Genomic DNA, 27,507 nt, shown 5'->3' with positions numbered 1-27,507 from the left:
CTGACATCCCTCTGTCCATTCTAGGTAGTTCCTTTGTTAAATACGCCCTTAGAACTGTGTTCCTTTCCTTCACAGCATTTTTCTTAGTTTGTACTGATAGGGATTATTTTGTGAAACTATTTGATAAAGGTCTTCCTGACCCAGAGACTGAAGGCTGAGAGCAGGGAATGAGTGCCCAGAAGTCACTAGTTGCTCAGTGTGCACACGGTAAATGGACAAATGATCAAGACAGTAAACATCCAAAGGGGAGCTGTGCTACATTATTCACTACATGGTATTTCCATGCCCTATTTTATTATGTTCTCAAAATACTTAACACAGATAAGAAAGCTACATGTCCTTAAAGATGAAGGATCTGGAGTCTCTATCAGTTGGGGGAAGACATTTCAACTTGCTTTTGAAATCCATTTAAAGATTACAGTTAGAAGACACAATTTAAAGAGTAAAACAAATTTTAAAGTTATAAAAATGTCATAAACGCCGAAACCGGTTTGGCTCAGTGGATAGAGCGTCAGCCTGCAGACTGAAAGGTCCCAGGTTCGATTCCGGTCAAGGGCATGTACCTGGGTTGCGGGCACATCCCCAGTAGGAGATGTGCAGGAGGCAGCTGATCGATGTTTCTCTCTCATCGATGTTTCTAACTCTCTATCTCTCTCCCTTCCTCTCTGTAAAAAATCAATAAAATATATTTAAAAAAAAATGTCATAAACAACCAGTATTACTTCAGGGTGAAGAGTTAAAAGATGCTAAAAATTATCTTTAAACTATTTTTCATCACTATCATTATCATCATCATCACCACGACCTCTAGTACCTTTTGAAAACTTTGTATGTATCAGGTAATGTTCTCAGTAGTTACATGTATTGACTTCTCATTTAATCTTTATAATAACCCTACACTTGTTATCCCCAGGTAGCAAATGAGGAAACTGAAACACAGATAGGTTAAACTCATGTGGCAATTTCTAGAGCATTATCTGAGTCTTCCTCTAAGCATATACATGCTAAACGTACAAAACCCACAGAGATTACGAAGGAACATGAAAGTAACAAAAGACAATCTGATACTCTCTCTTTGGTTTGCCTTGCAGTGTCTCAGTGTCAGAATTCCATACATTTGAGGGGCTCTGCAGAGCATAAGCACTCTATGTACAGTGGGATGTTATGTCGAGAACGTGTAAGAATTTCAGATTGCTTACTTCATCATCATCACATTTAACAGAGAAAGAAGCAAATTTACAAACTGCTGAACAAAAGGATACCTGAGGAATGAGAACTAGGTCACCAAACTCTGAGGACGGTGCCTTTAACTTTTGAGGTGCCGGTGTGTGTGTTGTTACCATGACGGTTACTCAGGCACAAACTCTCCTTTATGTTTTTCCTTCCAAACCGAAGGCCAATCCTTCGTCCTGTGTGTTTATACAGTCTCTCACCTGACTCCCTGGCTTTGCTCCGGTCAGCCTCAGCGATGCTCCTGTCCACATCCATGCCTCCTGTAAGCTGTTTCACAGTCTCCAGCATCTCTCTTCGTTGCTCTTCTTGAGACTGATTGTCTAACAGGTCTTTACTGCTGCTGCCCCTTATGAAAGTGTTCGGACGAGCTGTTGCAGGTGGAAGGGGTTTGTCATTCTTCTCCCTGCCTGTGCTTCCACGACTTAAAAGATAAAACACTTGTCAAAAGAAAGACCCCCATCTCCTTATATATATTAAATTATAAAGCATCTTAATTTGTTTTTCTAAAGCATGCAGAATCATTTTTGAGAAAACTTTAGATATGTAAGGTATCAATTATATTTTAAAGTGTAATTATTTATAAAAACATGTAAATCAGTGCTTTAAAGAGAATATTCATAACTGAAACCTATAAGTTCATGTTGACCAATGTCACCTTAATAAATTTAATTTAAAAAAGAGAGTATTAAGATAGCTTGGGAAGAGATTAACCAAAGAACTTATATGCATCTATGCATAACCCATGGACATAGACAATTGTGTGATGAAGGTATGGGGGAGGGGCAGATGCAGAGTGGAGGGAGGCAATGGGGAAAAAAAGTGGACATCAGAATACTTTCAACAATAAAGATAAAATTAAAAAAAGATAGCTTAATTTTTCTCTTAAATATGTTAAAGGGATACTAACTTAAAAAATTTAAATGACAATAGAAATTCCTTGTTTTACTTTAAAAAAATCATTCAAGAATGACGAAGACAGTGGTGAATATATGGACCAAATGAGTGAAAGAAAAACAGAATACTGAAAGAACATGGTATCACTATCTTAGAAATTATACAATATGTTATTTATTTAGAAACTTCAACTATATGAAAAATATCTGAGAACCAAGTAGTAGAAGTAATTTTTGAATAGCCAATGTCACACACTTTAATTTTAAGAGAGGATCTTCCTGTTTCCCTGTATAGTCTTCTTTTAGATAATTCTAACCAGCAGGACAAGCAGTTTCTCACCCATGGAAAATCAGAAGCAGAAAGTTAATTAAAAGGGGGAGAAGAGGTAGAAGTGTGACAACAGTTTAAGAACTGTAAAAAAAGCTATACACACTCAAAAGCACAGCCATCGGGGGAAATTTACAGCAGAGCTAGGAGCCACAAAGACTTCAATAGCACAACTGGTGCTCAATACCAATCCCAGTTATCATTAGAAAATTGACTGTGTCCTAGCTGCTGTTGCTCTGTTGGCTGAGCGATGTCCCATGCACCGAGAGGTCGCAGGTTCAATTCCAGGTCAGAGCACATGCCCTGGTTGTGGGCTCAATCACCAGCAGGGGGTGTGCAAGAGGCAGCCGATCGATGTTTCTCTGTCTCAAGGACACTTCTACCTGCCTTCCTCTTTCGAAAATAAATAAAAACATATTTAAAAAACAAAGTTGACTTGTGCTAAGCATATTTTGTCTCAGGTGTCAAGGGAATAGTAACACAGCTTAGAAAGTCTACCTAGCCAAGCATTACATTAGTAAAAAATTAAAGTTTGAGAGCATAAAGAAACTTCAGCTCTACTTATACCAAAAATTTTGTGTTCACCCTGGTCAGGTGGCTCAGCTGGTAAGAGCATCGTCTCATACACCAAAAGTTGGTGGGTTTGATTTCCGATCAGGGCACATGCCTAGGTTGTGGGTTTGATCTGCTCAGGGAAAGTACTGGAGGCAACTGATGGATATTTCTCTCTCATGTCAATTATCTCTCCTTTCTTCTCTCTCTAAAAACCAATAAAAACATATCCCTGAGTGAGGCTTAAAAAAATTTTTTTTGTTCTCTGTCACTATACTACAGGTCCTCATCAATTCTCAGGAGACTAGCCAAAAGAACTCTTGACTGTATGAATCCTATAAAAACAAAAGTCAGAGGATAGAATACATAGTAGTGAAAAAAAAAGACAACCTCAAATATAACTAGAAGAATAGTGTGACAGTGAGGTGTGTGTGGGGGCTGTCAGGCCTCCTTTTCATCTCCATGCTTGAGATTGCTAAATTACCCTAGAGCAGTGGTCGGCAAACTGCGGCTCGGCAAACCGTGGCTCGCGAGCCACATGTGGCTCTTTGGCCCCTTCAATGTGGCTCTTCCACAAAATAACAGCTCTTCCACAAAATACTGACTTCTGCGCATGGGCCACGAAGTTTCAATCATACTGTACTGTATGTGCGCACCGCACGTGGTATTTTGTGGAAGAGCCACACTGAAGGGACCAAAGAGCTGCATGTGGCTCGCGAGCCGCGGTTTGCCAACCACGGCCCTAGAGCAGTGGTTCTCAACCTTCTGGCCCTTTAAATACAGTTCCTCATGTTGTGACCCAACTATAAAATTATTTTCATTGCTACTTCATAACTGTAATGTTGCTACTGTTATGAATCGTAATGTAAAACTCTGATATGCAGGATGGTCTTAGGCGACCCCTGTGAAAGGGTCCTTCGATTGCCAAAGGGGTCGCGACCCACAGGTTGAAAACTGCTGCCCTAGAGTATCCTGTGGCATTAGCTTGGAGAGCCCTACACAGCCCCCAGGACCTGTTGAATCAGCCTGGCTTTCTTAAGGAGCAAGTCATTAGGTATTTGCCAGATTAACGTACCCTTTCTTTCCATCCCATCCTAAATCTACCACCCAATTTTGTTCTTATTTGGAAATTACAGAATGTGAAGATTAAAGGAGGAAAAAAAAAAAAGGAAATCAATCTTAGGAATGATAGAAATCCATCCATAAGGATTATCATAATAATTTGTGTGGGCACCTGTGTGTGTGTGTGTGTGTGTGTGTGTGTGTGTGTGTGTGAGAGAGAGAGAGAGAGAGAGAGAGAGAGAGAGAGAGAGAGAGAGAGATAAGCAGGTGAGTCTTGAGCTGATATGGATAGCAGACTTCTTCTCCTTACCTGGTTAAGGTCCGCCGGGAATCAAACTCTAAAGGTGTGGATGTAGACCCTGAGGGTGCTGGAGGTTGTAAAGCAGAGAATCTGTTTAAGCTGGAAGCACTTGACCGTAAGGGATCTATAAGTGTTGAGGATTGAGAGAAAAATACAAATCCCATGACTAAAATGCAGCTTCTAATTCATCTGCCTACCTGGGTTGGAGCTTGAGATTAGACACTTCTAACAAGTCTAACAAGATGATGCCAATCTCCTGGTCCACAGACCATATTGTGAGAAGCACACTGTTAGAATTTGTATAAAAAAAGTTAAAAATCTTTGCTCATTACAACAACTGGTTCTTGCTTCTTTAAAAACATAATTAAATTACCCTTTGGGGATGGGAGTGATAAACAGAAAGGATGGAGGCAAGCAAAAACAAAACAAAATATAGTTGATCATTGAACAACACAGATGCGAACTGTGTAGGTCCACTTAAATATGGATTTTAAAATAAATACCTGTACTGCCTTTGATCCACAGTTGGGAGTCTGCAGATGCTGAGGGCTAACTGTATGCATTGACCTGCACCATTCTATACAAGGAACTTGAACATCCAGGAGTGTGGTATCTGCAGGGGGGCCCTGAAGCCAATCCTCCATGGATATCAAGGCACAACTTGTGTTTTGGGGAATCAAAATTATACATGGATTTTTGACTGCATGGGTGGAGGCAAGCAAAAAAATGTAGAAGTAATTTTTAAACAGCCAATATCACACACTTTATTCATTTTAAGAGAGAATCTTCCTATTTCCCTATTTAGTCTTCTTTTAGACAATTTTAACCAGCAGGACAAGCAGTTTCTCACCCATGGCAAATCAGAAGCAGAAAATTAATTAAAAGGGAGATAAGAGGTAGAAGTGTGACAAATTCCTTTCATGGTTAGATCAGCTGAATTTTCTCATAAGTTGTGGGCTATAACATAAGAGATATCCTTAACCCCAAATTGTTGAAGGATCAACTATATTTCACTTAAAAAAGGTAATAGAAATGTTATGATCTCATTTATGTAAAATTATGTATGTAGGTTTAAATGAATAATATTTTTTTTTATTTAAAGAAAAAAAGGTCAAAATTACTTAGTAAAAGGGAAATACAGAAAGAAGGTTAACAATGAAGTTTTTATTCTTTTCATAAGGCTTCCTCAGCTTTTAAGATGTGTTTGTCAAGGTCACATCCCAAGGTCAAATTTTTCAAAATATGACTTTTGGTAAAAGATTTTAAAAATGATTTCAATCTAATTATTTTTACAACAAGCTAAAATTAAATGCTCTGGCTATTAACATTCTTTTTCTCAACAAAAATGAATTTGTCTTTTAAATTACTGGAGTCCCAGTAATTTCTGTAATTATATTGAACTAGGGGCCTGGTGCATGAATTCATGCACTGGAGGAAGGGGGGGGGGGGGTCCCTTGGCCTGGCCAGTGCTCAGGGCTGTGGGAGGTTGGCTGGCGGGGGGAGGAGCTGTGGGAGATTGGCCGGCGGCCAGGGGGAGGGGCCACAGGAGCACACTGACCACCAGGGGGCAGCTCCTGCACTGAGCGCCTGCCCCCTAGTGGTCAGTGCATGTCATAGTGACTGGTTGATGGGTCGTTCAGTCGCTTAGGCTTTTATATATATAGACTTATGTACAAAAACAAAGGAACCTAAGAGATGAAAGTCTTCAAATAGCCTATTTTCTTTAAAAACACACACACACCTAAGGAACACTTTTGAAGAGGAAGTCATGTTAGTCAGGGTCACCAGTAAGTTTGGCAGGATTTGTTTATGGCTCCTTTCCTAAAGCCATCATTAAATGATGTGGGAATGTGCTGCAAGGTGAATGCTAAAGGACCACAGGTTCCTGAGAAGGGAGGGGCTCTCCGTGCTTACCAGTCTCGCTTGCCTTTGCTCCACCGCTGCTGCCTTTTCCCCAACTGCCCAACTGTGCTTTAGGTACCAGCTGAATTTTCTCATCAATTGTGGGCTGTAACATAAGTGACAAGATCAATTCTAGGCACTATTCTAGAAGAATACTTTTAATTTTCAGCTCAGTAAAACCAATTTTAGCAACAAAATTTTGCTTGGAATGCTGATTTAAGAAACATAAATTGGAGCTGTTCACATTAAAGTGGGATTCCTATGGCCCCTGAAGCACTTCCTTGGAATCCAGCTTCCAGAAAACACAATTTGAAACCACTGGTCAGTCTAGAGAAAGTATTTCAAGTCCTCTAAAATGGTGTGCCAGTTTGTTAAATGTAAGCAGTTTCTAATGATTCCTCTTGTATAACAACACCCATTGATTTAAAAAATAAAAAAAGAATACACAAATACCACTAAATGAACTCATTAATCTCCTCATATGATTGTTGACAAAATAATTTCACATTTTAACACTGCCTAATATAGCCTGGGGCTAAGGATGGAAGGTGGAATGGGAGTATTCATAAAGGGGACTAGAAAAACAAGAACAGAATGTTAGATAGGGAGTTAAGGTCTCTTATCTTTCAGGTTTAACCCTCCATGAACATTTTTAGTGCAAGTGAATAGAACTACAATGTAACACAAAGACTGTAATGCAGCTCTTTGTAATAAAGGTATTACTATATTCTGACAGTACTGTCTTGCTATATGACATGCTTTCACATAAATTCCTTGTAGTTAACAATGAATTTGTTTAATGGTTTTGAATTTTTTCCAAAATTGGTTAAAAAACAATTGATATATTTTTCAAAATATGAAGGAATGTTGTAGGTTTAATACCAGCGCTATTCTTTTTTAGAGTGTTCATTCACAGAAACAACAGTTAAAACACAGACAAATACTGATAACATTTACAAAAATACTGGGGGCTGATGTTGGGGGAGTTCTTTAAACATAAAATCTTGGTTAATACCCTCTCTTGCTGGAAATGGAAGTGGATGGGAATCAAGTTGTATTCAGCAATGGAATTCCTGATCTAAGACATAAACAACCAAAAGAAGGTACCAGAATCTGTGAGAATAGGATCCTAGCTAATTAACATCAAGAGAGATCCAGAGAGGTAATGTTTTATCCTGAAGCAATGCTTTGACAAAACCATAAAGATGCAAAGACATATTCCATCTTCTTCCAATTTTATCAAAGTCTGTTTTCTTTTTGTCATCTTCTTTCATTTGATGTTTTCACATTAACTTTAGATTGTCTTTAGCATCCTATTGGCAGGCTGCCAATTTTCAGAACAAGGAGTATATTATAACTAAGGATCAAGCTAGACTTGCAAATAATTCGCCAAACCCGTTGAGCTATAGAAGTTTCCACTTTTACAAAATTTAATTCTGCTTTCTCTATGTTCTTCACCCTACTTACAGTGATCAACTTCTGCTGAAAACATCTGCTAGGAGAAAATTTCCTCTCACTGCCCATGGAGTCTCAAGAGAGAGAAAGTTAAATTGAGTATATTAAACATTTATCAAAGAATGATTTCTAGTCGGTCCTCTGCTATTTCTTTTAGGCCTTGGATATAGCAAACTATTAAGTCCTTTCATGGTTAGACTTAAACAGCTAGCTATTTCTTCCCCAGAGCAAAGGATACACTGTAGTAAACCCTCATAGAAATAAAAAGGACTAATGTTAGGAAAAGTATGTAAGAATACAATGAGCAATACTAACTTGCAGAAAAAAAATCTCATAAAATCTGCATTATGGCTATTTTATATGAGCAAGAAGGAATCTACCTTTTGCCTCTCAATAATATTTTGAAGCTGTTGTGTGTTTTATTATTATTTTTATTTTTAAAAATATGTTTTTATTGACTTTTTAGAGAGGAAGGGAGAAGGATACAGAGCTGGAGACATCAATGAGAGAGAATAGTTGATCAGTTGCCTCCTGCACGCCCCCAACGGGGTATCAAGCCCACAACCAGGAGTGTGCCCTGACCAGGAATCAAACCTGGGACCTCTTGGTTCATGGGTCAATGCTCAACCACTGAGACACATCGGCCAGGCTGCTGTTGTTGTGTTTTAAATGTAACACTCACCTTAGTGATTTTCAGGAATTTTGAGGGGTCCAGTACCCGACTATTCTTGGCCCCTTGTACAGTGTTCCACCCACCTTCATCCACTCTCTGGACACCTGCCGGGAGAATAGAGTGAGCCAATCTCTCATCTGTCTTAAGTAGGTTTGACAGTGAAAGAGTGAGCAATAGTGTCAACTCAGCAGCTCCAATCAATATCAAGCAAAAAAACAAAAGAAATGGTTAAAGCACTGCTGACAGTCTCTATAACTGCCACAATATGAAAATATCACGCAGAAGCACTCTGCTTATATTGGATCTCTGATGAAACATGAATGACCGTGAAATCAAGTGATACAAATGAGTAGAGATTAAGTGCCAAGCTAGCCAAGGGAGGGACAAAGCTAGCTTTTACAGAGTTAATGATTGTGTTGATAGAGTTTATGATTAGAACACTTTGGGAGAAATCAGATGGAAATTATTTATTCCAAAGTTTATTTCATTTTAAGGTGTCAAATGACAGCATGCTTCAATCATCCCTCAAAACCTGCTTCTTGAACCTTTCAGCTTCTCAGCAGAAAACCTTGACACCTCTTTCTCACACTTTGCATCCATTTGTTTGCAAATCTTGTCAGTTTAACCATTACAATATATTCAGCATCTAGCCCAGCTGTGGGCAAACTACGCCCGCCCGTGGGCCGGATCCGGCAGTTTGAAATGAATAAAACTAAAAAAAAATAAAACTAAAAAAAAAAAAGGCCGTACCCTTTTATGTAATGATGTTTACTTTGAATTTATATTAGTTCACACAAACACTCCATCCATGCTTTTGTTCCGGCCCTCCGGTCCAGTTTAAGAACCCATTGTGGCCCTCGAGTCAAAAGGTTTGCCCACCCCTGATCTAGCCCCTTCTAACTACGACCAATGCTACCAATTTGGTTTAAGCCACAAATATTTCCTCAATTAGTACAAAAATCTCTTCAATAGCTCCCCTGCTTCCATATCTGTTTCATCCTGGCAGTCAGCGTGACCCCTGTAAACCAGGTCCTGTGGCACTTCTCTGCTCGAAACACTTCTGTTATCTATTTTACTCAGAGAAAGAAGATTTCTTATAAATGGCCTATAAACTCTAAATAATCTGACCCTCTGACTCTCAGACCCATCTTCTGCCACTCTACCCCCTATGCCATTTGATCCAGCCCCATTGGCCACCTTGCTGTTCCTTAAAAATGGTGTTTCAGGGCCTTTGTGCTTACGCTATTCCCCTTTGCCTAAGACTCTCTTTCCCCATATACACGATGTCCCAAAAAATGTATACATTCTTTAACAGCCAATAGCTCAATTCTGAAAATAAAATGTATTTTAATAGACACTGCCTTTATAATTATTCAAAGTGTGTGTATACATTTTTTGGGGACAACCTACATATACATGACTTAGCTTCCTAACTTGCTCAAAAAACACCAACTTTAATAGGTTTCCCAACTTCCCTATTGAAAATTGCAACCTCTACCCACAAAGCCGTGTACTCCCCAGTCCCTCTCTCAGCTTAATTTTTTTCTATAGAACAAATTTATCTGACAAATATTTATGTTTAAGTATTTGTTTATTTTCTCCCCCCTGCCCCCAGTAAGATGTAAACTGCATGAGGGAAGTGACTTTCTCCTGTTAAGTGAAAGGCACTCAATAAATATTCGTTAAATAAAATAAATGAATGAAAGACTACCAATCTATTAAAAAAACATTTCTCATCCTCATATACTTCTTGGTTTTCTCTGTGCTATCTGATATTTCTGATCATGAGCAGACTTGCTTCTTCCTTGTGTCTATGACATTTATATCCTAGTATGTACTCCTCCTTCTCCACTTGTTTCTTATCTGTCACTTTTCCAAGAGTTCTTTCCTTCCTTTAGTCAACTATGGACATCCTCCTGGATTAGGCTCTCATCTTTTCCCTCTCAATCTATTTTGATAATAAATAAAAGTCATTACCTAAAAGGCACTATGTTAGGTACTAGGGTAGGAGGGTAAGTGTGGTGTCCCATGAAATTTAAAAGTACTATTTCTTCCCTGAAGGATTAATCTATCGTAACTCCTAAGTCCTCTAATGCCCAGTGTACTCCACCCCTCACCTGGTCTTCTCTTCTCTTTGGTCATGAGCTGTTGGACCTTCCTTTGCTCTTCTTGTTCTTCTATTTTAGCCTCTTTGTGAATCTGCTCAATAGTTTTAGGCCCTTGATCTGCTCTTCGAGATACCCAATTACACTATAAAAGGAGAAAATAAGGTTATCAGCCAGATTAACTAAAAAGAAAATTTAAAAATTTTTGAAAATCTATTTTATACTTATAAAATCTGTTACTTCAGTTTTTCATCTGAATTACAGATAGCACTGTGTGCAATTTGGGGATTAGATCTAAAGAATTAAATTCTTCTCAGTCAACCCTGAACTACTGTATACTGAACCTTCCAATAGTCAATGGATAAAAAGACAGTGAAAGACTAGCCCAAATGTATTTTTTTATTACTTTGTATATTTGCAAAGAGGAGAGAGAAGAGGAATCAAGAAAGGTCAGGATTCTTTCGCCTTGCCTTAATCTGGGATACTGCGACCCAGTTCATATCACACTCCATGGGGGTTCTAAATCGAGGATGACTAGCATTTTTCTTTCATATCATGGTCTGGTAACCTACACAAAGTGCCACACCACTCTGTCCTTTTGGTTATCCTGTGAAGGACAAAACAAGCTGTCTCCTTATAATTATACTTTACTCTTTCCCAGCTGCAATCCCAACATCCTATATAATAAAAGCCTAATATGTAAATTGTCCCCTTGGGCGGTTGTCGACTGCTTGCTATGATGTGTGCTGACCACTAGGGGGTGGCACAGTGCTGTATCAGTGACACAGTGCTGGCAGCGGGCAACAGTGGAGGTGCTGCCGGCCCCAATGGACCCCAACAAGAGTGGGACCACAGCGGGATGATGGAGCGGGTGAGTGGGCAGTGCCAGACCAAGGAGGGTGTGAGCAGGGGTGCAGGTGCTGCCCAGGGCCCAGAGGTCAGCTGGGACCCACCCTTCCACGCCAGACACTCGTGCTTTGATCGCCAGCCACGCCTAGGGACTGCACTTGTGCATGAATTTTGTGCACCAGACCTTCTAGTTTAATGTAAGTACAAGTGGTTGAAGGATTGAGTAGAGACGCTTTTCATATTTACATTTTTATACTAGCTAGAGGAAAGGATGGTTTAAATCAGCATTGAAATTCTGATAAACTGTCAGTGGCTTTGGTAATAAGGATTCTGAGATCACATCTGGGTTTAACAAGATAAAGAACCATAACCAACGCTATCTGATTTGGTTGCAGAGCAGGGCAGGAGTAGGACCTATATTCATTTTCTGTACTTTATGATCAGCTGCAGTATATTCCTTGCAGGAGTTAAAATATAAACAGACAAAAGAAGTGGTAGGGGTAAAAACTGTTTCTGGTATGAGAAATGAAGAAAATGAAAGCAGCACAGCAGGAGGCTATATAGGAAAAACAACAGAGGAGAAAACAACATCTCTTCTGAGCTAGACACCTCACTGAATCTATACAATACATCTGCAAGGTAGGCAACACACCTATATTAGAGACATAAAATATAAGGCTCGGGGAAGTTAAATGTATTCATTTTGAAGATGAGGCTTCCTGATTATTTAGCATCCTGAGACTAAATTTAATTCACCGCAGTTTGAATTCAGAATGGCAGATTTCAAAATTGCAATGTGGTTTGATAATCAGAGTAAAGAGGAGAAACACATAACAGGCAGGTATATGTGCCTTCAGTCCTTTTACACAGCTCTCCATGCAACTTTGCCAATTTAATTTCTGACTCCAAGAGCAAAAGCATTTAAGTTTTTACACGTGTAAATACGAGGAGGAACTCTCCAACCCAACTCCTTAAGAGACTGGAGTGGTAGGCTCATTGTTTTCTACTTACCAGCCGTAGGTCTATCACATCCTGAAGCATGAATCGAATCCTAGATGAGGTTTTTCTTTCTTTCACAATTTTCTCCATCTGATTAAAATACTGGTCCATACGTGGCTACAAGAGACAAAATCATTAGTATTCTTGGCTGAGGAATTCAAATGTAATTTTTACCATGTAGAATTTTTAAACGGCCTTGGAATACAAGTAGGGCCAAAAGGTAATGTGGTAGAATTTTTAATTGAGCATATGAGACCCAAAATAAAAGATAAAAATTTCAGGCAGCTGGCTGTGGTCAAAGGACTAATTATAGGCTAACCAAACATAAATGGAAATGTCATATTGCAGCTCCCTGGAACCTTAAGAGAGAGGTGGCTCTGTCCTTTGTCCCTCCCCCACTGTTTCTGCTGAGAACATAAGGACAAGGGCTACACCTTAGGAATAAACAGAATATTAAACTGGAGAAACTTGGTGTTTTGATCATCAGTATTTTGAGTTTAAAGAGTTCTCCAAAAATCTAAGACCACCCTCAGATTTCACTTCTGAATTTTACTTGCACATATGAGAAATAAACCTCAATCTCGTATAAACTACTAATATTTGGGGTTTTCTGTCACATCAAAACATAATCCTACCTATGAAATATTTCTGACATTTCTTTGAAGCATTTCTAATTTCCCAACCCCTTATTTGTAGAGCATGTTATGTTTTGAATTATGGTATTTTTAATTATTTCTTATATTGTGGTTAGATAGCTGTATCATTAAGAAGATCATGGACTTAAGAAAGCTACTGGGTTTTCATTTCTGTATCACCCTCAATCCTGACCATTAGTTTTTTCCCCTTTATTTCTGCTCATAATTTGCGTATACAAGTGACCTGTGGAATGGTAATGCAGAAAAAGGACAAGGCACAAATAATCTGAACAACTCATGAATTGACTTTTATGTAATTTGGGAGCTCTTCATTTCTGACGTTAATGGGAATGAGGTAAGGGCATGATGGTCAAACACTAACAATGAGAAGGGCAACAGAGAAAAATAAGCAGCCTCGACAACTGGGGCACGATGGACCACTTCTTTTGACTATCTTAGTTCTTTTGTAATAGACAGACTCCCTGCTGGAGGTTTCTGATTTTGGACTTTTACCTTTGCTTTCTCAAAATCCAGATCTTTGCCAATGGTGGTGAGCAGGCGACACAGGCACTCTAGGGATTCTTCATCATGGTTCTTCAGCAGCTTCACCACACAGTCATGCATGATGGCTTCAGTCAGCATCTTGAGTTTAAAGAGTTCTCCAATGAACTTGATGTTACCAATGGATCTCCGCCGGGCTTTGTCCTTAGCTTCTTCCAGTTCATCATGAAGCCTTGTCCTCTCCTCTGGCTGTTGTATAAGGAACAGAATGATGATGAAAACTGTACTGCATAAGCGACGCTAAGAAAGTACACTGAAATTCACGGTCCTTACCCTTTCTGGGATCAGGATAACCTTTGAGAATCTGACTGCAACTAAAGTCCTACTCCTCAGAAAAATGAACGATACTTAAAAGTTTACATCCAGCCGAAACCGGTTTGGCTCAGTGGATAGAGCGTCGGCCTGCGGACTGAAAGGTCCCAGGTTTGATTCTGGTCAAGGGCATGTACCTTGGTTGCGGGCATATCCCCAGTGGGAGGTGTGCAGGAGGCAGCTGATCGATGTTTCTCTCTCATCGATATTTCTAACTCTCTATCTCTCTCCCTTCCTCTCTGTAAAAAAATCAATAAAATAAAAAAGTTTACATACATTTCAGGAGATTTCTGGCACTCAGCGACCTTTCTTAAGATGGTTCTGAATCTCTGACTTAGAAGTTTGAGTAACTCAAACATGCAGTATTAAAACAAATAACATTTTCTTCTATACATCAATATAGTTTAGCACATGAAAAAAAGGCCACAGGCACCTACAGTAGGGAGATGTAGTAGCAAGCGACATAAAATTCTATTTGATAACACTCAAACTGCACAAGCACTTTCTTTCTGTGAAAAGACTTACAGCACTGGCAGCCTCGAGTTCTCTCTGCTTCTTCTCAAAGACATCATCATCTGCTTTATCTTTTTCAAACTCCTTCTGGCAACGGTTCAATAGCAGCTTCCGGAAATTCACTGTGTTCCCAGGCTTGTCTGCCATGGGTACTTTCAGCTGCATCCAGATGGGAAAATGTAAAAGCAGCAAGATTAGTTAAATATGTTCAATGATTTTCCCAAAATATCAATTTTATTTATTTGCAAAATAATGCTGACTGGACCACAGGTAAGCATTCAAGAAATATAATTTAGTGTCAGGCATTTCATGTTTCAATGGTAAGATGCCTTAAATTTTATGCAGAAAAGATGCACAATCCTCTCATATAAATGTACTCTATCTTTTATGGCTGGTTGTGCCTTTAGCTGACTTTGAAATCCATCTAAGATTATTACAAATATGACCCCGTACTTATCTAGACGTTTTTAGCTCTGTAGGGCTATTACTTTTGTTTTTCTTACTATTATTGTAGGTACTTGGTTTAAAGGAACAAATAGAAATGGCATGAATTTCATGGTCAAAGGAAAAAGTTGTAGGTGAGGTCCTTATTCTAGGAAATAGGAGAAGGGGGAACTCATTTTTGAGATATCTTTTCCTCAGGGGAATGTCAAGATACTGCAATGGTAGTACTTACTTTAACTATCAATATATGATGTTTATTAATTATTTCAATTGACTAAAATATTCTATTTTACAGATGAAATTCCCCCGAGCACCATTTTAAATAGCTATTGCATAACATGGCAAAATGATTTTTTCTGGAATCACAAAGTGGCTCACAAAGTTCTGAAATGCATGGTATTTGCCCTAGGTCTAGTGAAAAACAGGATGCATTGTATTTATACTCACAATAGTTAATGTTATTTACCTGAATGGACTTAAACAGCTGCTGATGAAGGCTGAATGGCTAGAGAAACTTATTGAGAATGGAGACTATGATGCTATAGTATATCTGTGCTAGAACTGATGGTACATTCTCTAAAACAGTCCCTATGACATATGAGAGACCATTTAACAACTGCCCAGTCTAGTCAACCAATGGACCAAGTGTTTCATTACATTTTAGAAAACCACAGAAACACTCACATGTCCTTATCTCCAAACTCAGGCATACAACTGGAAGTGACATAGTCAAGCCTACTCTGTGATCACACAAAAAGTTAGGCATTTAATCAGCCTTCCATAAAAGAAACACCACTACATGAAGACAAAGAATTTCCAAAGCAAAAGCCAAAAGACTCTATTTTCTAACATTATAGGACCCAGAATATACAACGTGACACAAAAGAGAACCAAGAGGCACATTCACGAGTAAGGTGGTACATAATAGAGAACCAACATGTTAGGTTCCAGAACAAACTAAAATGTCTAAAAATCAGCAGTTATATCCAATATGCTACTTTATTTATTATTTTTTAAAGATTATTTTTAATCCTCACCTGAGGATACATTTTCTACTGATTTTAGAGAGAGAGAAAGGGAGAGGGAAAGAGAGAGAAAGAGAGAGAGTGAGTAGGAGGGAGAGAGGGAAAAACAACAATTCCAGCTGTTATGTGATCAAACCTGTTTCTTTCTAAAAATGAGGATAACACCTATCTCTTAGGACAGTTGGAAGGATGAAATGAAATGGTCTAAGTAAAGCAAATAGTAGTGGCTGGCACATGGAGTCCAATAAACAAGTATAACTATAGTTAAAAAATTGAAGCTGTATTTGACAAAAGTTTATGATTAAAAATTAAGAGTAACCTATATTGTAATATAGATACCAAAGAAAGTATATAACAAAGCTCACAAAGCCACTGGGGAGAGAACCACAAAAGGCAAGATAAATGAGTATCTGCTATTCTCAAATAAAGGTCATGGCACATTTCACATGTGTAGGACCTAAAGAGCATGTAATTGTGCATAAGCTTTTTAGGTATATTCATATGGAAGTACTAAAACTGAACAACTGGTAGAATGTGCACAGCTCTGCATGTCTGTATATCTCATAATGGAACACCTAGCTACACAATCCTCTAAAGACTTGTTTTGGAACATGATCTTAATGTCCTCCGGGGATGGTCAACAGGGAAATAGGGAACAGGCCAATGAGAACATATCCTCTTAGAATAGTGATGCATGATAATTTTTTTATTATAAATACAACAGGATGATGACGTTATTAAGTTAGCATGTGTTGTCCCTGGGCATTGACGGGTCAGCAGACCCAATGAAACTGGCTAGAAGAGAACTTGAAGAGTGGGTGTCTAACTCTGCTAAAGTTACGGTAGCAATACCAGACTGGTGGCTTAAACAACAGGTATTTGTTTCTCACAGTTCTGGAGGCTGGAAGTCCAAGATCAAGGTGCAGACAGATTTGGTTCTTGGTGAGAGCCTTCTTCCTGGTTTGCAGACAGCTGCCTCTGCAGTATCCTCATGTGATGAAAAGGAAGCTCTAGTGTCTTCCTCTTTTTATAAAGGCACTAATCCCGTCATGGGGGTACTATATGAACGTTTTTGGGGGACGACACAAACATTTAGCCCGTAGCAGCGGGCAAGGTAGATGCTTGCAAATGTGCCCATGGCTAATAGAAAAAAAACGAAAGGTGATGTGCAATGGTTAGAAAAAGATCTCCAGACATCTTTAGTTTTCATTTAACTATAGCCCATGATTAAAACTAAGATGTTTCAAATGGGCTGTTGGACAGATGGCTTCTCAGGGAGGAAGTCGGGAAGTACCTGTATTTTAGTAAGGCTGCTTGGTAAGCTAGATTTTCCGGGGAGCACCTACCTTTTCACTTTCACTCAGCAGTAAACTATCAGTGTGACATCATATTACACTGTAAACTAACAGTGCATCATCTCATATTGTGTTGAGACCCGTCCACATACTGGTCAGCCGGCAATCTTGAATATGAGTGTTGTCTGCAACCGGCAGTCATTTTCTTTAAGCAACAAGACCTGTGCTCCCGATATATGTGTTAGTGTTGAGGGATACTTCTTATCCCTATAAGGATAACTCCCAGAGAATCATTAAGAGCTGTCAGCTGTGTGTCAATTATGGCAATCAATAGGAGAGTAGAAAATAGAAAGCCACTCTTGGACTTGCTTAGCATGAATAAGACTTTCAATGCTGTCTCAATACATAAAGATACTAATGGTAACACTGTGGCTCAGTAGCATGTTCTGGTCTGCGGTAAAGTATTCGGAGTGACTAATATAATATAAACCAGTGGCACATCCATGCTAAATCTAGAATGTGATATAAACAGGCATAAACCAATTGTCCAATATAACTCATGGGTCCATGGTGACAATACTATCCTCCACCAGTGGTTATGTCCTGATCTTAGCAAATCACCTGCTAAAACTGAACATAACATATTCCATGTGTGCTTTGAACACATTTATCAAAATACATCTCTACTAGATACATCTGAAGTGGCACAGTGGTATATAGTACTGAGGGATGCCGACAAGATTCAAAAAGGCGTGGGCTAATTATGAAAGGCTAAGCTGTTTCTCAGCAAGCTTTTCTTCAAAGCATTCTTCGTCTTCCATCAAGCGAGTTGCACATCCCTTCTCCTCCAGCTGACTCCAGCCACTTGCTGTTGCCCAAAGCCAGTGCTTCCTGTCTGTAATTCCAGGCTTTATTTCTGATGAGATCTAATTGTGTCTTCCTTATTCTTCGTGTCGCTTGCTATGCTCAGTCCTGCCACTCTTTTCACATCTTGTGTTAAAACACGTAAAAACTGGCAACATTATCTGGCATAATAGAACATAGAATGCTCAAAAATCTACGTCGAGTGCCATTCTTTATAGCCTGAAGTGTGCATGCCTGACACAGCAGAGATAAAATGTAACAAAATTATAGTCTTAGGGTATAAAATCAACTCAAACTGTTAGTTTTTCTTTCATTCATGCATTTACCCATGCACAAAATGTCTGAGGGTCTATTATGTGCCAGAAACCATTCTGGGCACTAAGAATTCAGCAGTGAAAATAAAAAAAAATTCCCTACGCCTAGTAGCTTACATTCTAATGAGTTCTGAGATGGGGATTTTAATTTAAATTATGATTAAAACAAAGCACAACAATTTAACGTTACCAATCATCCAATTAAACTTTTATTTAAGTACAGATTTAGATCCAGGACATTTTTTCTCGTCCATCTTCTCCATTTGCTACTTGATTCAGACGTCCTTCTAAGAGAAGCACTGAATTCTGGTTAAATGCTTTACACTTTGTGAGGGTCTTGTAGGTCTCCAGTCATTCCAAGTTTAACTAGTAGAAGGAGCAGTAGTACATCAAGAGCCATGGTTTACTCTCTTATGATGCCCTGAAGCCTATGTACCAGAGGTTTCACTTAGCATGTGGTAGAGGCAGGTAGCTGTGTATATGTATAAACTAGGGACCCAGTGAACGGATTCATGCACCTTGAAAGAACTGTGGGCTGTGAGGCTGCGGTGGGCACAGGGGTGGGTCTTGGCTCATCCTCCACGCCCCCGCCTGGCCCCTCCTGCCATGGCTCCTGGTCCCCTCTCTGTTGGCAGCCTCACTCCCACTGCCGCAATTCCCATGCACTGACAGCGACAACACCCGCGTGCACCCGCTGTACCCCGCTTGCACCCACTGACGGCACGGAGCGTTTGGGGCCAGCGCCAGCCGCGGGTACAAGTGGGGTCAGCACTGTCAGTGGATGTGAGTGGCGGCTGCTGCCCCAATTGCCCCTCAGGAGCAGGGGAAGTGGAGAAGCTCCTAGGGGCGAATGGGGCTGGCAGCCACCGCTTGCACCCTTTGATGGTGCCGAGCAATCAGGACCGGCGCTGGGTGCCGGCAGCGGGTGCGAGTGGGGCTCCGGTGCTGGCTGTGGGTGAGAGTAGGGCCAGTGCTGGCAGTGGGTGCTAACGCCAGACAGGACCATGGCATGTGGGAGCAAAGAATTTTCAGTAACCACCAGAGGCTCACCCCGATGACAGCAACTGGTGCCCCACCTTGGTCTGGTGTCCCCGCTCACCTGCTCCACCATCCCGCCATGGCTGACACCCGCCATTTTCCGCGCACACCCCCTGGTGGTCAGCGCATGTAATAGCGACCGGTTGTTCCACCATTTGGTCTGTTTGCATTATTAGCCTTTTATTATATAGGATGTGTGTGTGTGTGTGTGTGTGTGTGTGTGTGTGTGTGTGTGTAACTATGGTGTTTACAGAGCAACTTGGGGAAGGGAACACTATCATATCAATTTCCTTGTATATCTAAAGAATTCCTTTCTTAAAAGCCTACTCTTTAAGAAGTGATGGGAAACTGACACAATAGGACTATATTCTTAAGTCCTCACTTAGATAATCACTGCAAAGTTTTAAATGGAGGTGTGTGATCCACAGGAATGATGTGGAGGTAGGAAAAAGGTTTAAAAACTGCTTTAAACAGTAAGAACAAGCATTCCCCTCTTAAAAATCTCAACAATCTAAGCCAGGGTTTCCCAACCTAGACACTACTGATATTCTGGGTTGGATAATTCATTGTCATGGGGGGCTATCACATACACTAAAAGGATGTTTAGAAGCAACCTGGGCCTTTACCCACTAAGATGCCAGTAACCTTAACCAAAAATGTCTCTAGACATTGCCCAATATCCCCTGGAGAACAAAACCACTCCTGGTTGAGAACCACTGACCTAGGACATTGTTTAAGCTAAGGTTCTAGTATTTAATGTTCAAAACTTCTATAAATATTAAATCCCTATTTAGGTAATTTGGTAAATTTCAGAGAAAGTTGTGAAATAGAAATAATAGAATGGTTGTAAGGATTAAATAAGTTACAAGTACTATTCCTTACTCTTACTACTACTACTGCTACTACTCATAATCATAATATATGACTAACTAGGTTCCATTATTTCAAATGGCCAACACTGATAGTCCATGGCAAGTGGCATAGGTCTAAATTTTACAACTATGAATCAGGCCAAAGGCCTTGCAATGTAACCTGTGGAACACATTGATGATGACATGAAGTTACTGAAATAACTTAATGAATACAATTGGTAGGAAAAGAGCACCTCTACCAGGTAATAGCTTAATTCTTTATTCTACTGTCTTCAATTTCTCTCAGTCCACTGGTAGGTATTATTTCTTAAACTAATAATGATCATAAAAACAAAACATAACACCCCAAAACAGTGCCTGTGGTCTATAGCAGAGGTCGCCAACTTTTTGGACCTCACAGACCACCAGTGGTCCTTGGACCACCGGCTGGTACCACTGCTCCAAAGGTTTCCTTAAACCAGAGGTCACCAACCTTTTGGACCTCACGGACCTTGGCGACCACTGGTCTATATAGGAATACACATATCATCTACAGTGTTTTGTAAGCATATAAGACAATGCTGATTTAGGTACTGACAGATGACTTATCCTAAACAAAGGACATAAACTTACGATATTGTTAAATACAGTACAGTACTGTAAATGAATTTTTGTTATGATCATCTTTTCTCTAGCTTACTTTATTATAACAATACAGTATATAACACATAAAACATACAAATTGTTTATGTTATCAGTAAGACTTCTAATCAACAGTACTATTAGTTAAGTTTTTGGGAAGTCAAAAGTTATACATGGATTTTTGACTATGTGGTAGCTCAGTGCCTCAATCGATGCACTGTTCCAGGATCAACTGTAATCCAAACTCAAGGACTGAAATGATTTGATGTTGAACTACAGTCACTCTGAGAAGAGGTACATTTCTGGTTCACCCTTGTTCCAAGTAAGTAGTCCTTTAGTATCCCAACCTAAAGTACAGGAGGATTTGTTAGAGCCTCTTCCAACACTCATTTTGGTAGACCTTGGTCACAACTTTTTTCTCCTTAGTCCAATAAATCATGAAAAACAAGATGTTCAAGACTTTTAGTTGATTCTTTTAGGGGGGAGTTTTACCAAATGTTTCACTTTTCTTTGGACTTCCACCTTTTCTAGGATCTTAGCCTTAATAAATCTTTATTGTCTTCTAGTTCTCTGAAGCCTTTAAGATTTGTTTAAATATTGTGACTAGCTTTTCTAATATCCATGGAAAAGTGGTCTGAATTACCTAACCTGTCACTAGCAGAAGACAGAATACTCATCCCTGTGTACTTACCCTTAATCCTACTTCCTTTTCTCTCTTAACTTAAATATGAATTTTAGTGTTTCCAATTTATATATTTTTATTATATATGTATTAACAACAGCTTTATTTTGCATATTATAAAACTTTATTAAATGGTGCCAGGTTATTCAGTACTATTTTTTACGTTTGATCCATGATGATACATTTAGTATCACTTCATTAATTTTAACTGCTGTGTGTATAAATACATATTGCAATTTAGATTCACTGACCAAATAAATTGTGGTATGCTGTTATTGTCATATTTAGGCTTATTTCATTTCATTTCTTATTACTCCCTATTAAAACCAATACATAAACATTCTTATATATCACTGCTTGTGCATATCTGGGGAATTTCTCTGAAATGAAATTGCTGGGGAATAGTATATAAACATCTTTGATATTATTGTCCAATTTACTCTCCAAAGTGACAAGTGACTGTATTTATCTTCATCAACATTTCGGTTATTTCCTTAATAAAGAGTAACAATGAGTATCTTTTTTTAAGTTTATCCGCCAATGGATTTTCATTTCTATGAATTGCCCATTTTTAAATTGAGCTGTTTTTTTTCTTTTCCTCCTTAATTCTAGATTCTAACATTTTGTTACTACATGTATTCCAAATAGATAATCCCAATCTATGGCGTCATCCTTTTATTTATGATATCATTTGCTACTCCAAGGATTTGAATTTTAATATTCAAATTTGATATGTTTTCCCTTTATTATCTTGAATCTTGCTGAAGGAATTATTTTCCTCTCAAAGTTCATGATGATAGTCTTCTCAATTTCCTCCTAAAAGATTAGCTGTTGATATCTTAGGCAACCCCTGTGAAAGGGTCGTTCGACCCCCAAAGGGATCGCGAACCACAGGTTGAGAGCCGCTGCCTTAAAGAAAGAGGGAAAGGTATAGTTCTATATTTATTGACCAGGGTGGGAGGTGTGTTTACTTTGCTGACATTCACTGAGCTGTACACTACTGATCTGCATACTTTACTGTATGCCTGCTACAGTGGTATGCTACAGCTGGCTCATACTAGTATATGAGACAAATTGTTCAACAGGAATTCTGTGAGTTAATTGACAATAGTTGGTAGCTTAAAATCAGTCATGAAGAGAATATTTACATCATTAAATTTGACAAAAGCTACAAATAAGACATTTTTCTTTTCCTAAGCAGTGTGAATGTCTGTTAAACTTTAAAAACAAAAAGAGTTTAAAAACATATATCCTGCCCTAACCGCTTTGGCTCAGTGGATAGAGTGTCAGCCTACGGACCGAGAGGTCCCAGGTTTGATTCTGGTCAAGGGCATGTACCTTGGTTGTGGGCACATCCCCAGTAGGAGGTGTGCAGGAGGCAGCTGATCGATGTTTCTCTCTCATCGATGTTTCTAACTCTCTATCCCTCTCCCTTCCTCTCTGTAAAAAATCAATAAAATATATTAAAAAACCACAAAAAAACCCAACAACAAAAACCCATATATCCTTTGGCCAGCCAGCCTTGCTCAGTGGTTGAGCATCAACCTATGAATCAGAAGGTCACGGTTGGATTCCTGGTCAGGGCACACACCCAGGCTGTGGGCTTGATCCCCGGTGGGGCGTGTGTCTGAGAAGGCTGATTAATGATTCTCTCTCATCATTGATGTTTCTATCTCTCTCTCTCTTCCCCTTCCTCTCTGAAAATAAAAAACATATTAAAAACAACCAACAACAAAAAACATATATCCTTTGGTGTATGGGGAAATTTAAAATCCAGTGTATAAGATTAAATATACTTAGATAGTTATTGCAGCACTGCGTGTGGTTACAAAAACCCCCAAAACCAAACTCTAGAAACAGCATAATGAAAGGAAGATGGAAGGTGAGAGGAGAAAACAATCGTTGGAAAATTTATGGTATATACATATTATAAAATATTATGCAACTACAAAAAAAGTCTGAGTAAAATCTATCTGTAAAGACCTGGGGAGATGCCCAAAAGATATTAGGAAAGCAAACTGAAAACCAATGTATATAATTCAAACAAAATAAACCCTCTTTATACATATGTGTATGTTTTTATATGATTTTTAAAAATCCCCATCCAAGGATATGTATTTTTAAAAATTGATTTTGGGGGGTGGAGGGAGAGAGAAAATCCAATCGACTGATGACTAGAAACTGAACCTTTTTTTAAAAAAATATATTTTGCCAAAACCGGTTTGGCTCAGTGGATAGAGCGTCGGCCTCCGGACTGAGGGGGTCCCAGGTTTGATTCCGGTCAAGGGCATGTGCCTGGGTTGCAGGCACATCCCCAGTGGGAGATGTGCTGGAGGTGGCTGATCGATGTTTCTCTCTCATCGATGTTTCTAACTCTCTATCCCTCTCCCTTCCTCTGTAAAAAATCAATAAACCCAGGCACATGCCCTTGACCGGAATCAAACCTGGGACTCTTCAGTCCCCTGGCCGACGCTCTATCCAGTGAGCCAAACTGGCTAGGGCGAAACTGAACCTTTTTGGTGCACAGGATGATGCTCCAACCCACTGAGGAACCCAGCAGACTTTATAACAATAAAGAAAACTGTGGACACATATATTTACATTGATCGTCTTGGAGGGGAGGGAGGCTTACCTGAGCTAGGAACTTTACATATACAATCTCACTTTAGTTTTTTTCATTATATGAATTAATCTTATTTTATGGATTAAAAATGAGGCTTAAAGAATGTAACAACTAGAGGCCCGGTGCACGAAATTCGTGCAGTGTGTGTGTGTGTGTGTCTGTGTGTCCCTCAGCCCAGCTTGTACCCTCTCTAATCTGGGACATCCCTCTCACAATCCAGGACTGCTGGTTCCCAACCGCTCGCTCGCTTGCCTGCCTGATTGCCCCTAACCGCTTCTGTCAGCCAGCCTGATCATCCCCTAACCACTCCCCTGCCAGCCTGATCGACGCTTAACTGCTCCCCTGCTGGCCCGATTACCCCCAACTGCCCTCCCCTGCTGGCCTGATTGCCCCTAACTGCCTCTGCCTGCTTCATCACCCCTAACTGCCCTCCCCTGCCAGCCTGATCTTGCCCCCAACAACCCTCCCCTGCCGACCTGATCTTGCCCCAACTGCCCTCCCCTGCTGGCCTGATCTTGCCCCCAACTGGCCTCTCCTGCCAGCCTGATTGCCCCTAACGGCTTCTGCCTTGGCCCCCACCACCATGGCTTTGTCCGGAAGGAAGTCAGACGTCTGGAAGATGGCTGGTCGACCTGTTCTAATTAGCATATTACCCTTTTATTAGTATAGATTATGTAAGATAGGATTACTTAAATGCGGGGGGGGGGGGGGATGCCTTTTTCAGCAGGAGGAGATGCTCTTGGCAAAGAAAAACCTATAAATCCCTATATCTGGACTGATAGCCAGCCATATGCACTATACTGTCAAAGCGGTCATTAAAAAATTGAACTGCTTTCTTACACCTTACACCAAACAGCTGTTGCCCTTAAAACTCCTCCTCAGTCCCCACCTTAGGTTCTGCTTCAGTTCACCCATATTAGGTTCTGATTGGTCAGTTTCTATGCCAGTCAGCGTCAAAACCTCCGCCTCCTAGGCAGCCATTGGCTCCTGGCACTTCACCCAGATTAGGTTCTGATTGGTCCATTTCTATGCCAGTCAGTGTCTCCGGGCCTATCTCTGGGCCTGATCAAAGAGGCAGGGCTGATTAGCAGCCTCTGTGGAGGCCAGGAGAGAAACAGAGGCACGGCTGCTGGGGAAGCCCGGAGAGAAAGAGAGAGGCAACAGCTGATCAACAGCTGCCACACAGGCTGCGGATCAGACCCTGCCTTTCTCTCTGCAGGCCTCTCTCTGGGCCTGATCCGCAGCCCCCTCAGCAGTCAGTGCTGGGTCATCACGGCAATCCAGCACTGACTTCTGGTGTTTGGTTGAGCCTTTGGTCATTAGGGACTCTGGCTCTTTATCTATATATAGATTCTAAGGTTATAAAGTTAGCAAGTGGCAGAAGAGAAATTAAAATTTTAAACCTAGAACTGTGAGACTCCAGAACAGTTTTGTAATCATTAGGTCATGCTTGCTGCCTCAAACTTGAACCTGCCTGGAATACGCTATTCTTTCTCTATACTTGAACTCCCCATCATCCAGGCCTAACTCAAACCTACTTGCTTCATAAAAGGTTGTCACTCTCTCATCCAGATAGTGACTTCTTTATTTTCCAATTTGATTTTGCAGTCTAAATCATCGATTTTCAACCGGTGTGCCACTAGAATTTTTAAAACATGCAAGACCTGGCTCTTTGGTTAAGGGACTGACCTCTTTTCCCTTAGGTTGCCAAATAATACAATGACAACGGCCAACACAAAAATAGCCATACAATGTGAATAAATCAAAATTATACCTATTTTTGTCAGATTGGCAAACACTATAATGTATTTTTTGGTGTGCCAAGGAATTTTAGTAATTGGTTTATGTGTACCATGAGATGGAAAAGGTTGAAAATTGCTGGTCTAAACCATCCATTTAGGCATTAATATACTGCAATATCACAGAATACCTTATAAGTGATTTTTTTTCCTTGTTAATGCTGTCTGTTTCTTCCAATATGGATTTGAAGTTTCTCTAAGACAGAAAATGCAACTTTTCAAAGTACAAACAGACTCACCTACCTTTGACACAGGTACTTAAAATACTGGTCGAATGACAGAGTTTTGCACTTTCATAGCAAGGCATGATGACAATGAATTGTGATAATTAAGAAAAAAAACCCAACTCAAATGTTAAAGGACAAACATTTCTGACACAAGTACCTTGGTAACAGAGAAAACACAGACGGTACATGGCAGATTTATGACTGCAGAATTGAGGACAATGAACACTAACCAGAAGTTCTTTGGTCTCCCATTTTGTCTTGCCCTAGATTTGACAGGCTGTGAAGATTAAATGGCTGTGAACAATGTAAAGAGAAAGAAATCTAATAGTTTCTGAGAGATGAAATGATCAGTTTTGAACCATTTATGACTACAATTATCCTATCATTTTCACTGAGGCTAGAATTAGAACCAACAAATTTTTCAGTTTTGAATTTAAATAAATGTGAATGAAAGCATTTGCTCTATTTCTATAAAATGATACCCCAGGAAAAATTGCTTGCTCTTAACTAGAATTTCACATTACTAATTTAAACCATATTCAATCTTCCTCATACTGGATGGGACCAAATGTGTCTGTATCAGTCTAGTCTCCATAACCCCTCCAGAGGTGAGTATACATTGTATTAAAGATTCTTTTTATACAATTGGATATTATAGTAGTAAGCGCTAAAAATATATTCTCCCCTTTACGTTGCCCCAATAACACTTCTGGGAAGAATGTGTAGTGAGGGGAGAATATACCTCTTGAAGATTTCTGGTTTTACTCCTTCCTCTCTTCTTACCGTTACTAGACATCGACACATGTTTGCGTAAGCCACAGAGAAGCTGGGTTCATCAATAGCCTTCTCAAAGACCAGGTCAATGACTCCTTTCAGCCGCTCCTCTGTGTCAACAGTAAGTCCTGACACCTGCTTCATCAGTTGGTTGAACATCTGTGGTGTCAATTTATTTAAGATACTTCGAACTTTTCTAAAAAGTTCCTAGAAGGATCAAACACAGAAAAAGAGCATGATAGTAACTGTGATAATATGATGCTTTCTGTAAGAATTAATATTGTTTGTAATATATAAGTTCAACTTCCCAAATTATTGACAAGGATTGTGCAAGCATCGTAAAAATTAAATCCACCTATTTTAATAAACAGTAAAAAATCGTATAGCACATCATTTTCACTACTGATGAGAATTCTAGGAACTAATATGGTATATTCACATTTCACTGGTGGGAGTATCATCTGGTACATTTCTAAGGGCAATTTGTCAATGTGTGCTAAAAGTTTAAAAACTGTGATATGCCCTTTTGAACAAGTAATTATACTTTTAGAAATCC

At 39.6% G+C, this 27,507-nt stretch overlaps 1 protein-coding gene across 3 annotated transcripts in view; it reads right to left on the bottom strand.

Moving 5' to 3' along the window:
* Positions 1–27,507, bottom strand: part of EIF4G3 (eukaryotic translation initiation factor 4 gamma 3) — a 284,695-nt gene that overhangs the window by 35,197 nt on the left and 221,991 nt on the right. For all 3 annotated transcript variants that reach the window (XM_081086926.1, XM_081086927.1, XM_081086925.1), the window contains 9 exons: positions 26,961–27,158; positions 14,386–14,532; positions 13,501–13,737; positions 12,365–12,469; positions 10,517–10,649; positions 8,409–8,503; positions 6,284–6,377; positions 4,379–4,493; positions 1,434–1,654 (listed from right to left, as the gene is read on the bottom strand). In XM_081086926.1, coding sequence (XP_080943052.1) covers positions 1,434–1,654; positions 4,379–4,493; positions 6,284–6,377; positions 8,409–8,503; positions 10,517–10,649; positions 12,365–12,469; positions 13,501–13,737; positions 14,386–14,532; positions 26,961–27,158 — 1,345 coding nt within the window. The remainder of the gene's footprint in view (positions 1–1,433; positions 1,655–4,378; positions 4,494–6,283; positions 6,378–8,408; positions 8,504–10,516; positions 10,650–12,364; positions 12,470–13,500; positions 13,738–14,385; positions 14,533–26,960; positions 27,159–27,507) is intronic.

Source organism: Myotis nattereri (assembly GCF_964212035.1).
Source record: "Myotis nattereri genome assembly, chromosome: 3".
Classification (NCBI taxonomy): Eukaryota; Metazoa; Chordata; class Mammalia; order Chiroptera; family Vespertilionidae; genus Myotis; species Myotis nattereri.
This window is presented reverse-complemented; position numbering and strand designations above follow the sequence as displayed.